This window comes from Chiloscyllium punctatum, chromosome 18 (assembly GCF_047496795.1).
Source record: "Chiloscyllium punctatum isolate Juve2018m chromosome 18, sChiPun1.3, whole genome shotgun sequence".
Lineage (NCBI taxonomy): Eukaryota > Metazoa > Chordata > Chondrichthyes > Orectolobiformes > Hemiscylliidae > Chiloscyllium > Chiloscyllium punctatum.
Genome location: NC_092756.1, coordinates 97079706 through 97093091, shown reverse-complemented (window position 1 = coordinate 97093091; position 13386 = coordinate 97079706). Strand labels below are relative to the sequence as shown.

General features: G+C 45.0%; 1 protein-coding gene across 1 annotated transcript in view; it reads left to right on the top strand.

The window, feature by feature from the left end:
• The first annotated feature begins 3269 nt into the window (after positions 1–3269).
• Positions 3270–13386, top strand: part of LOC140489017 (calcitonin receptor-stimulating peptide 2-like) — an 18844-nt gene continuing 8727 nt past the window's right edge. Inside the window, exons 1-3 of the mRNA XM_072588248.1 lie at positions 3270–3355; positions 5547–5635; positions 8671–8811. Of these exons, the coding sequence (XP_072444349.1) occupies positions 5553–5635; positions 8671–8811 (224 nt within the window). The 5' untranslated portion in view covers positions 3270–3355; positions 5547–5552. The remainder of the gene's footprint in view (positions 3356–5546; positions 5636–8670; positions 8812–13386) is intronic.

Here is a 13386-nt window from a genome sequence, read left to right as displayed (position 1 = left end):
GGCACTCCCTCAGCACTGACCCTCCGACAGTGTGGCACTCCCTCAGCACTGACCCTCCGACAGTGTGGTGCTCCCTCAGCACTGACCCTCCGACAGTGCGGCAGTCCCTCAACACTAACCCTCCCACAGTACGGCACTCCCTCAGTACTGACCCTCCCAACAGTGCGGCACTCCCTTAGCACTGACCCTCTGACAGTGCGGCACTCCCTCAACACTGACCTTCCGACAGGGCGGCACTCCCTCAGTACTGACCTTCCGACAGGGCGGCACTCCCTCAGTACTGACCCTCTGACAGTGCGGCACTGCCTCAGCCCTGACCCTCCGACAGTGCAGCTCTCCCTCAGTACTGACCCTCTGACAGTGCAGCACTCCCTCAGTACTGACCCTCCGACAGTGCGGCTCTCCCTCAGCACTGACCCTCTGACAGTGCGGCTCTCCCTCAGCACTGACCCTCCGACAGTGCAGCACTCCCTCAGCACTGTACTGGGAGTGTTGACCTGTATTTATTCTCCCACTTCATATCCATGACATGTTCTCCACAGTTTACACTGAGACAGTGTAAGACTCAGTTCTTCATTCCTGTGTTACCCTGTGACTTGCTCTATTTTATTTTCAGTTTTCTCCTGTCTCACCTGGCCATGTATTCCTTCCCAGCCCTCTCCTCTGTCTTTCTCACACATTCAGCAAATCTGTCCTCTTGCTGCCTGGAGACTGTCGCCCACCAGGGGGCAGCCTTTGCATGGGCCCAGGTTTATTAACCCTTCAAGTGCCACACTGCTCTCAGTGCCTGTCGCAACCTCACAGTTTGACTGAGTGAGACTGGATAACTCAGTACCTGCACTGTCCCCATGTGGATTTTACCCTGTTGCACTCAGCTCCTTGGAGAAACATTCTTATAATTAAGTTAGATTTCAGCTCAGAAATTGGCTATTCAGCCCTTTTGTGGTATTTCTGCTCCTCACTAGCCTGGTCCTTCCCCTTCGTTGTTCCCCTCCATCTTATCCTTCTATTCCTTTCTCACTTGTGTGTTTATCCAGCTTTTTTTAATTTGAGCTACAGGGAAAGGTTGAATAAGCTGGGGCTGTTTTCCCTGGAGCGTTGGAGGCTGAGGGGTGACATTAGAGGTTTATAAAATCATGAGGGGAAGGATAGAATAAATAGACAAAGTCTTTTCCCTGGGGTGGGGGAGTCCAGAACTAGAGGGCATAGGTTTAGGGTGAGAGGGGAAAGATATAAAAGAGACCTAAGGGGCAACGTTTTCACACAGAGGGTGGTGCATGTATGGAATGAGCTGCCAGAGGAAGTGGTGGAGGCTGGTACAATTACAACATTTAAGAGGCATTTGGATGGGAATATGAATAGGAAGGGTTTGGAGGGATATGGGCCAGGTGCTGGCAGGTAGGACTAGATTGGGTTGGGATATCTGATCGGCATGGACCGGTTGGACCAAAGCGTCTGTTTCCGTGCTGTACATCTCTGTGACTCTATGATTCTAAATGTATCTAGAGTCAAAGAGTCATAGAGATGTACAGCATGGAAACAGGCCCTTCTGTGCAACTCATCCCTACTGACCAGAAATCCTCAATTAATCTAGTTCCATTTGCCAGCACTTGGCCCATATCCCTCCAAACCCTTCCTGTTCATATACCCATCCAGATTCCTGTTAAATGTTGCAATTGTACCAGCCTCCACCACTTCCTCTGGCAGCTCATTCCATACACGTACCACCCTCTGTGTGAAAAAGTTGCCCCTTAGGTCCCTTTTATATCTTTCCCCTTTCATCCTAAACCTATGTCCTCTAGTTCTGGACTCCCTGACCCCAGGGAAAAGACTTTGCCTATTTATCCTATCCATGCTTCTCATGATTTTATAAACCTCTATAAGGTCACCCCTCAGCCTCCGACACTCCAGGGAAAACAGCTCCAGCCTGTTCAGCCTCTCCCTATAGCTCAGATCCTCCAACATTCTGTTTATCTCCTTGACCAATCCCTGTCAGAATGCAGTGCCACATGCTCTCTGTTCCCTGGGTGAAGACATTACTCCGTTGGGTCTATTTGTGACTATCTTGTGTTTATTGCCTTTAGTTCAGCCGCCCCCACTCATACACCCCCACCCCCAAGTCTCCCCTCCCCACACACATATACACACACACACAGACACTCACACACAGACACACACACACAGTCACAATCACAGACACATACCCACAGAGTCACACACTGACACAGACACACACAGACACTCACACAGACACACACACTCACAGACACAGACACACACACTCACAGACACGCACACACAGTCACAGTCACAGACACACACACACAGACACACACACACTATCAGCGATATCTTCTATATGTCTATGCTGTTAAAATTCCTTCATAATTTCGTAGACCTTGAGTAGGTCACCCCTTAGCCTTCACTTTCCAAGACTAGAGCCCACCTTAGTCTCTCGGTTGTAATGCTATTCAATTAAATCTGGTTTTACACCCTGGGGGGTGATGTAGTGGCTCAGTGGTTAGCTCTGCTGCCTCACAGAGCCAGGGACCCAGGTTCGATTCCATCCTCTAGCAACTGTCTGTGTGCAGTTTGCACATTCTCCCCATGTCTGCATGGGCTTCCTTCAGGTGCTCTGGTTTCCTCACACAATCCAAAGATGCGCAGGTTAGGGTGGATTGGGCATGGGAAATTGCCCATGGTGTCCAAGGATGTGCAGGCTAGGTGAGTTAGCCATGGTAAATGCTAGGTTACAGGGATAGGGTAAGGGGATGGACTGGATGGGCTGAATAGCCTGCTTCTATGCTGTAGAGGTTCTATGGTTCTCTCCAGTGCCCATCTGTAATGTGGAACAGTGCACAGTGCTCCGTGCCTAGTGTACAACAACAATCACTTGTATTTAGTTGGCAGCCTTTGTGCTGCTGAATGTGCTGCGCGAACCTCACAGCCAGGTGATCAGGTAAAGATCTGGCATCAGACGGTGGGGGGGGTCAACAAGATTGGTCAGGGGGAGGGTGTGACAAAGTACCTTAAAGGAAGACAGGCAGTCTCCAGACATTGAAGGCAATTCTCCCCCCCCACCCCCATATGTTTATATCTCACAGGAGAGTGCCACCTCAGAAAACAGCAGAGCTCCGACTGCCTCGTGTCCCTGACAGGGGGGAGGATAACAATCTCCTCAGCTGCAGAAACCGATTGGCTGGGTCCCAGGGAGCTGACACCTGCACCTTCCCTGTTGTACCTGGCTCTATAAAAGCCTGCAACAGAGCCTCTGAAAACATCGACACTGGGCACCACGCACCTTGACAAGAAACCACAGCTTTGGACTGGCATTACTGCGCACAGAGAGAGAGAGGTAAGAGCACTCTCCACCATCTCATCCCTCTTCCTATCGACTGCTTTTGTTCGAAGGAGAGAGAGAGAAGGACAGAAAGACAAGAAAGTTTTCCCTTATTACAGAGGCATTCGACTCCTCCCTGTTCTGGGATGCTGTGTACACAATGGTTAGATTGTCCCCCTCACAGATCAGCCTGAATTCCTGTTCCCACTCGCAGCCTGCTCCCCATACACTGTTCAGCTCTCCTGAAGATGCACACTGTCCACTGGGCTCGGGGAATTTTTTGCTGTCTCCCAGGAACCACTGATGCCATGTATTTTTTTTTAAAATACTCCTTCCACTCGCTGTAGTTTTAGCATTTCTTGCCCATCCTGCAGAAGGTGGGGACAAACTACCGCAGTGCTCAGGTTTCGACCAAGATTAGCAACAGCCTCAGATCAGGAGGCAGAACCTGAGCTTTAGTTGAATTCAGCTCATCCCGGGACCAGGAATGAGATTCTGGTCTCCCTGCTGTCGGAAGGATGTTGTGAAATTTGAAAGGGTTCAGAAAAGATTTACAAGGATGTTGCCAGGGTTGGAGGATTTGAGCCACAGGGAGAGGCTGGGGCTGTTTTCCCTGGAGTGTCGGAGGCTGAGGGGTGACCTTATAGAGGTTTATAAAATCATGAGGGGCATGGAAGGGGTAAATAGACAAGGTCTTTTCCCTGGGTTGGGTGAGTCCAGAACTAGATGGCATAGATTTAAGGTGAGGGGGAAAGATATAAAAGGGAAGTAAGGGGCAACTCTTTCTCACAGAGGGTGGTACGTGTATAGAATGAGCTGCCAGAGGAAGTGGTGGAGGCAGGTACAATTACAACATTTAACAGGAATCTGGATGGGTGTATGAATAGGAAGGGTTTAGAGGGATATGGGCCAAGTGCTGGCAAATGGGACAAGATTAGGTTGGGTTAAGGTTCGGGTTAGGGTTAGGTCAGCATGAACGACATGGACCAAAGGGTCTGTTTCCATGATGTACATGTCTATGACTCTATGACTCTATGTGTGCACCCAACTGTACAGTGCAAGGATGCACTGTGTCATCAGAGGGACTCCCTGTATAAAAGTCACCGCTTTCCCATTGCGGACAACATGTGGGGGTTTAACTGGAGGGTCACCACGCCTCAAGGGGGAGAGGGTGAGAAGGAGAGTCCTTCATGGTTACCTCTGCTGATGTGGGCATTGAACCCACGGCACTGGCATCACTCACCATCCAACTGAGCCAACCAACCTTCCCTGGACACAACCACAGTGACTTCACTTCTGCTTTAATTCTTTTTTTTTATGGGCATTAGTAACAAGGTCAGCATTTATTGCCCATCCCTAGTTGCCCCTTGAGAAGGTGGGGGTGAGCTGCCTTCTTGAACCGCTGCAGCCCATGTGCTGTAGGTAGACCCACAATGCCCTGAGGGAGGGAATTCCAGGATTCTGACCCAGCGACAGTGCAGCATCGGCGATATATTTATGTCAGGATGGTGAGGGGCTCGGAGGGGAACTTGCAGGAGGTGGTGCTCCCACATGCGTTGGGTCACAGAGTGAGAACTGACCTTGCTGCAAGATGTCGAAGCCTACAGTGAGAGGTAGCTTTCCTGGTGATAACCGGTTAGGAACTGGGAGTGAGAATGATGACCGCTCATTCACCCCCTCTCTAACTGGGGAGTTGTAGCTCTGCCTCAGGCACTGGGCTGTGACAGCAGTCAGCTCAGTTGGCTGGATAGCTGGTGTATTTTACAGAGTGCTGTTCACAGTGTGGGTTCGAACTCTGCACTGGCTGGGGTCCCTCTGAAGGACTCTCCCCTTGATGTGGTGGACCCGGTGTTGGAATGGGGTGGGCAAAGTTAAAAATCCCACAACACCAAGTTATCGTCCAACAGGTTTATTTGGAAGTACTAGCTTTCGGAGCACTGCTCCTTCATCTGAAACCTTGATGCTTCCAAATAAACCTGTTGGGCTATGACCTGGTGTTGTTGGATTTTTAACTCCCCGCTTGCCTGAGGTGTAGTGACCCTCAGGTTAAACTCAACCAGTTGTCTCTCTGTGAGGAGAGACCTATGTTCTGGGTCGACTTATGGGGATGTTGTCTTTACTGTAACAGAGTACATTCCACCAATGTGTAACACATAGACTGTTATAACTGATATGGCTTTCCCTTCCTTCTGTGTGTTGCTTGCAGGTTGCTATGGTTTCTCTCAGCTATCCCCTCTCGATCATCCTGGCCTGTGCAATGGCTGCAATGGCTGACTCAGATCTTCCCTCCCTCAGGTGGGTAATCGACTTTCACTGTATCATTATTCCCTGGGGAGCAGATCCAGATCTAGATCAGGACTTTGGGAGCTTTTAGGGACAGGAACTATACACAGAGGGATCTGGGGGTTCAAGTCCATAGCTCCCTGAAAGTGGCCACACAGGTAGATAGGGTGGGAAAGAAGGCGTGTGGCATGCTTGCCTTTATTGGTCGGGGAATTGAGTGTAAGAGGCAGGATGTCATGTTGTTGCTTTTTAAGACTATGATTAGACCACACTTGGAGTACTGCATTCAATTCTGGTCAGCACATTACAGGAAGGATATTGGGGCTTTGGAGAGGGTGCAGAAGAGGTTTACCAGGATGCTGCCCGGATTAGAGGATATGAATTATAAGGAGAGGCTAGAAAAACTCGGGTTGTTTTCTTTGGAGCAGCAGTAGCTGGGGGGAGACTTGATAGAAGTCTATAAAATTATAAGATGCATGGATAGGGTTGACTATCAGAATCCTTTTCCCAGAATTGGAATGTCTAATTTCAGGGGGCAGGCAGTTAAGGTGGGAGGGGCTAAGTTGACAAGAGATGTGCGGGGTAGGTATTTACACGGAGAATGGTAGGATTCTGGAACATATTCAAGATTAGAGTGGTGCTGGAAAAGCACAGCAGGTCAGGCAGCAGACGAGGAGCAGGAAAATCGGAGCCCTTCATCAGGAAGGGAGTCTACTGCTAGGGGTGGTGGAGGCAGACACAATGGGGGTGTTTAAGGGACTTTTAGATGAGCACATGAATATGCAACGAATGGAGGGATATGGGCTAAGGGCAGGCAGAAGGGATTAGCTTAACTTGGTGTCATGTTCGGTACAGCATTGTGGGCCGAAGGGTGTGTTCCTGTACTGTACTGTTCCGTGTTCTATAAGAATCTGGGAATGTTATTCACTTCCAGGTATTGCCTGTTTCCCTCCTGTGTGACTGACTGTTACTATGGTGAAATACCAGGGGACCATAGTGTCCTGTGACCAGATACTGAAGCTGTTTGCCCATGGAATGCAGCGCAGTTGAGGCCAACAATAGGAACACAGCAGCAGGAGGTGGCCATTCAGTCCCTCAAGCATAGCCCATCATGGTTTAAATCCAATCTCAGTGCTTATTCCCATTTCTTTAATGTGTAATAAACAATGGGTTTCTATCTTGAATATTCCTAAAGACTGAATTTCCACAGCCACCTGCTACAGAGAATTCCAAAGATTGACAATACATTGAGCAAACAGACTTGCCAACTCACCTTCAATGGCTTGCCCCTTATCCTGAGGCTGTGTCTCCTGGTTCCAAATCCCACAACAGGGGGAAGCAACTGTCCTGCATCTACTCTCTCTATCCCTTTAAGAATGTTGTACATCTCTATGAGATTTCCTCTGATTTTTCTGAACGCCATCAAATCCAGGCCCCTTCTCCTCAATCTCTCTACCCAGGACGGTCCTATCGTCCCTGGGATCAGTGCGGTGAAACTCCGTCACGCTCCCTCAATGGGAAAATATCCGTCCTTAGGCAAGGGGATCAGAACTCCACACAAAACTCCAGGTGCGGTCTCACTCGGCTCCTGTACAATTAAATCAAGATTCCTTTTCGACTGAACACAAGTCCTCTTCAAATAAAAGTGAGCATTGGCACGGTGGCACAGTGGTTAGCACTGCTCCCTCACGGCACCAGGGTCCAAGGTTTGATTCCAGTCTTGGCTGACTGTCTGTGTGGAGTTTGCACATTCTCCCCGTGTCTGCGTGGGTTTCTTCCTAGTGCTCCAGTTTCCTCCCACAGTCCAAAGATACACGGTTCAAGTGAATTGACCATGCTAAAGTGCCTGTAGTGTTAGGTGCAATAGTCAAAGGGTCTGGCTGAGTTACTCTTCAGAGGGTTGGTATGGAGTTGTTGGGCTGAAAGGCCTGTTTCCACACTGTAGGGGAATCTAATCTGACATTTTTTCTGTTTGTGAAGAGCTTGCTGTAGTTCAGAGTTACCGACAGAGTGTTCAACAGGGGAAACCTGAGAGGACTATCCAACTCAGTTTGATGACTGGGGTGGTGGGGGGAAAGGCATTTACTGAGTTTCTAATCACAGCTCGACTAGCTAACAGCAAAGATAGACAAATTAAACTTGGAATCATCCTGTGCTCAATCATGAACCATGTGGTATATCCACCTTCGGAAATATCTTGGGAGGGTAATGGGCCATAATTTTTAAAACTTCAGTTTATTTCCTCAGTAAAAACTGGAAGTCGTCGAGCATAGAGAAAAAAAACTTGCATTTATATATAACCTTTCACAATCTCAGGTCATTCTATAATCACTGCACAGCTAATGAAATACATATTGAATATACAGATATGAAGATGTAATGACCCTCTGACAGTGCGGCACTCCCTCAGTACTGACCTTCTGACAGTGTGGCACTCTCTCAGCACTGACCCTCCGACAGTGCGGCACTGCCTCAGCACTGACCCTCCGACAGTGCGGCACTGCCTCAGCACTGACCCTCTGACAGTGCGGCACTCTCTCAGCACTGATCCTCCGATGGTGCGGCACTCTCTCAGCACTGATCCTCTGACAGTGCGGCAGTCCCTCAGCACTGACCCTCCGACAGTGCAGCACTCTCTCAGCACTGACCCTCTGACAGTGCGGCACTCCCTCAGCACTGACCCTCTGACAGTGCAGCACTCTCTCAGCACTGACCCTCTGACAGTGCGGCACTCCCTCAGCACTGACCCTCCGACAGTGTGGCACTCTCTCAGCACTGACCCTCTGACAGTGCGGCACTCTCTCAGCACTGACCCTCCGACAGTGTGGCACTCCCTCAGCACTGACCCTCCAACAGTGTGCCACTCCCTGAGCACTGACCCTCCAACAGTGCGGCACTCCCTCAGTACAGCATTGGGATTGTGGGTTTTGAGTCTGTGGTCATGTCTGCAGAGCCAGTGTGGTGTGTTTTGTGTTTGGAATTCTGCTGGAGAGGATTTCCTTTGGGCTGGAACAGAAGCTGACTACTGTCCTTTCGATCTGTTTCAGATCTCCAGCGAGCCGACACTTTGGGAAGTCTGTAACACACCGTGGGGATGGACTTCTTACAATGGGACCCAGAGGACATTTCCAGCAACTGAACCCCACAAAACTCTACAAACAGGGGCTGCACAAGCAAAGACCACCCCTGTCAGTCAGACTCCTTGCCTTCAGATCAGACATTCTTGTTCTGTTTCCATCACACCATCCTGTCTGGAGATCAACCTCTATCAGTCTTTATGTCTCCATCCACACCTTTGTCCTTCTCTCTCTCTCTCCCTTTATCATTCCTACTGCATAGCTGTCCCTTGTGACTTTTGTTGATCTCAGTCTGTCTGCCCTCTATCACTCTCCCTATCTATCTATCTATCTATCTATCTATCTATCTATCTATCTATCTATCTATCTATCTATCTATCTATCTATCTATCTATCTATCTATACATTTATCTATCTATCAGTATGACTATCTGACTATCTATCTATCTATCTATCTATCTATTTGTCTGTCTGTCTGTCTATTTATCTATCTATGTGTCTATCTATGTATCTGTATAACTATCTATCTATCTATCTATATGTCTGTCTATCGATTTATCTACCTATCTATCTATCTAACTGTCTGTCTGTCTGTCTGTCTATATATCTATCTATCTATCTATCTATCTATCTATCTATCTATCTATCTATCTATCTATATGTCTGTCTATCTATCCACCTATCTATCTATCTATCTGTCTGTCTATCTGTCTATTTATCTATCTATCTAGAACATAGAACATAGAACATAGAACAATACAGCACAGAACAGGCCCTTCGGCCCACGATGTTGTGCCGAACTTCTATCTATGTATCTATCTATCTATCTATCTATTTATCTATCTATCTATCTAGCTGTCTGTCTGTCTGTCTATCTATCTATCTATCTATCTATCTATCTATCTATCTATCTATCTATCTATCTATCTATCTATCTATCTATCTATCTACCTGTCTGGCTGTCTATCTATCTATCCACCTGTCTGTCTGTCTATCTATCTATCTATCTGTCTAACTATCTATCTAACTGTCTGACTGTCTATCCATGTATCAATCTCTCTGTCTATCTAACTATCTATCTATCTGTCCGTCTGACTATCTATCTATCCATCTATCTGTCTGTCTGTCTGTTTGTCTGTCTATCTCTCTCTCTCTCTATCTATCTATCTATCTATCTATGTCTCTGTCTATCCATCTACCAATCTATCTGTCTGTCTAGGTATCTATCTATCTACGCATCTATCTATCTATCTATCTATCTATCTATCCATCTGTCTGTCTATCTATCTATCTGTGTCTCTGTCTATCCATCTATCAATCTATCTGTCAGTCTATGTATCGATCTAGGCATCTATCTATCTATCTATCTATCTATCTATACATTTATCTATCTATCAGTATGACTATCTGACTATCTATCTATCTATCTATTTGTCTGTCTGTCTGTCTATTTATCTATCTATGTATCTATCTATGTATCTGTATAACTATCTATCTATCTATCTATATGTCTGTCTATCGATTTATCTACCTATCTATCTATCTAACTGTCTGTCTGTCTGTCTGTCTATCTATCTATCTATCTATCTATCTATCTATCTATATGTCTGTCTATCTATCCACCTATCTATCTATCTATCTATCTGTCTGTCTATCTGTCTATTTATCTATCTATCTATCTATCTATCTATCTATCTATCTATCTATTTATCTATCTATCTATCTAGCTGTCTGTCTGTCTGTCTATCTATCTATCTATCTATCTATCTATCTATCTATCTATCTATCTATCTATCTATCTATCTATCTATCTACCTGTCTGTCTGTCTATCTATCTATCCACCTGTCTGTCTGTCTATCTATCTATCTATCTGTCTAACTATCTATCTAACTGTCTGACTGTCTATCCATGTATCAATCTCTCTGTCTGTCTATCTATCTATCTATCTATCTGTCTATCTAACTATCTATCTATCTGTCCGTCTGACTATCTATCTATCCATCTATCTGTCTGTTTGTCTGTCTATCTCTCTCTCTCTCTATCTATCTATCTATCTATCTATGTCTCTGTCTATCCATCTACCAATCTATCTGTCTGTCTATGTATCTATCTATCTACGCATCTATCTATCTACGCATCTATCTATCTATCTATCTATCCATCTATCAATCTGTCCATCTGTCTATCTATCTAATCATCTGTCTGTCTATCTATCTATCTGTCTGTCTATCTATCTATCTATCTATCTATCTATCTATCTATCTATCTATCTGTCTGACTATCCATCTATCTATCTGCCTGTCTGTCTATCTATCTATCTATCTATACGTTGGTCTATCTAACTATCTATCTGTCTGTCTATCTATCTATCTGTCTGTCCGACTATCTATCAATGCATCAATCTCTCTGTCTATCTATCTATCTATCTATCTATCTATCTATCTATCTATCTATCTATCTATCTATCTATCTATCTATCTATCTACCTATCTATCTATCTATCTATCTATCTATCTACCTGTCTGACAATCTATCTATCTATCCACCTGTCTGTCTATCTATCTATCTATCTATCTACCTATCTGTCCATCTATCTATCTATCCACCTGTCTGTCTGTCTATCTATCTATCTATCTGTGTCTCTGTCTATCCATCTATCAATCTATCTGTCTGTCTATGTATGTATGTATCTATCTATCTATCTCTATCTATCAATCTATCTGTCTGTCTATCTATCTATCCATCTATCTATCTGTCCGTCTGTTTATCTATCTATCTATTCGTCTTTCTGTCTGTTTAACTATCTATCTGTCTGTCTATCTGTCTATCTATCTATCTATCTATCTATCTATCTGTCTGTCTGTCTGTCTCTCTATCTATCTATCCGTCCGTCTGTCTGTCTGTCTATCTCTCCACACGTCTGTCTATCTAATTGTCTATCTATCTATCTATCTATCTATCTATCTATCTATCTATCTATCTATCTATCTATCTATCTATCTATCTATATCTGTCTGTCTATCTATCTATCGATCAATCGATCTATCTATATATCTATCTATCTGTCTGTCTGTCTATCTATCTATCTATCTATATATCTATCTGTCTGTCTGTCTGTCTATATATCTATCTATCTAACTGTCTGACTGTCTATCCATGTATCAATCTCTCTGTCTGTCTATCTATCTATCTATCTGTCTGTCTGACTATCTATCTATCTATCTATCTATCTATGTCTCTGTCTATCCATCTATCAATCAATCTATCTGTCTCTGTATCTATCTATCTACGCATCTATCTATCTATCTATCTATCTATCTATCTATCTATCTATCTATCTATCTATCTATCCATCTATCAATCTGTCTATCTATCTATCTATCTATCTGTCCATCTGTCTATCTATCTATTCATCTGTCTGTCTGTCTAACTAACCATCTATCTATCTATCTATCTATCTATCTATCTATCTATCTATCTATCTATCTATCTATCTGTCTGTCTGACTATCCATCTATCTATCTGCCTGTCTGTCTATCTATCTATCTATCTAGCTAGCTAGCTGTCTGTCTGTCTATCTATCTATCTATACGTCGGTCTATCTAACTATCTATCTGTCTGTCTATCTATCTATCTGTCTGTCCGACTATCTATCAATGCATCAATCTCTCTGTCTGTCTACCTATCTATCTATCTATCTGTCTGTCTGTCTATTTATCTATCTGTCTACCTATCTATCTATCTATCTATCTATCTATCTATCTCTCTGTCTGTTTGTCTGTCTCTCTGTCTCTTTATCTATCTATCTATCTATCTATCTATCTATCTAACTACCTAGCTAACTATCTATCTTTCTATCTATCTATCTGTATAACTATCTGTCTGTCTGTCTATCTATATATCTATCTATCCATTCGGCCCATCGAGTCCACTCCGCCATTAAATCATGGCTGCTGGGCATTTCAACTCCACTTACCTGCATTCTTCCCGTAGCCCTTAATTCCTTGAGACAACAAGAATTTATCAATCTCAGCCTTGAAGACATTTAGCGTCCCAGCCTCCACTGCACTCTGCGGCAATGAATTCCACAGGCCCACCACTCTCTGGCTGAAGAAATGTCTCCGCATTTCTGTTCTGAATTTACCCCCTCTAATTCTAAGGCTGTGTCCACGGGTCCTAGTCTCCTCACCTAACGGAAACAATTTCCTAGCATCCACCCTTTCCAAGCCATGTATTATCTTGTACGTCTCTATTAGGTCTCCCCTTAATCTTCTAAACTCCAATGAATACAATCCCAGGATCCTCAGCCGTTCCTCATATGTTAGACCTACCATTCCAGGGATCATCCGTGTGAATCTCCGCTGGACACGTTCCAGTGCCAGTATGTCCTTCCTAAGGTGTGGGGACCAAAACTGAACACAGTACTCCAAATGGAACCTAACCAGAGCTTTATAAAGTCTCAGTAGCACAACGGTGCTTTTATATTCCAACCCTCTTGAGACAACATCGCATTCGCTTTCTTAATCACAGACTCAACCTGCATGTTGAGAATCAAACTGCCTGTTGAGAAACTTTACAGAATCCTCGACTAGCACTCCCAGATCCCTTTGTACTTTGGCTTTATGAATTTTCTCACCGTTTAGAAGGTAGTCTGTGCTTTTATTCTTTTTGCCAAAGTGCGAGAC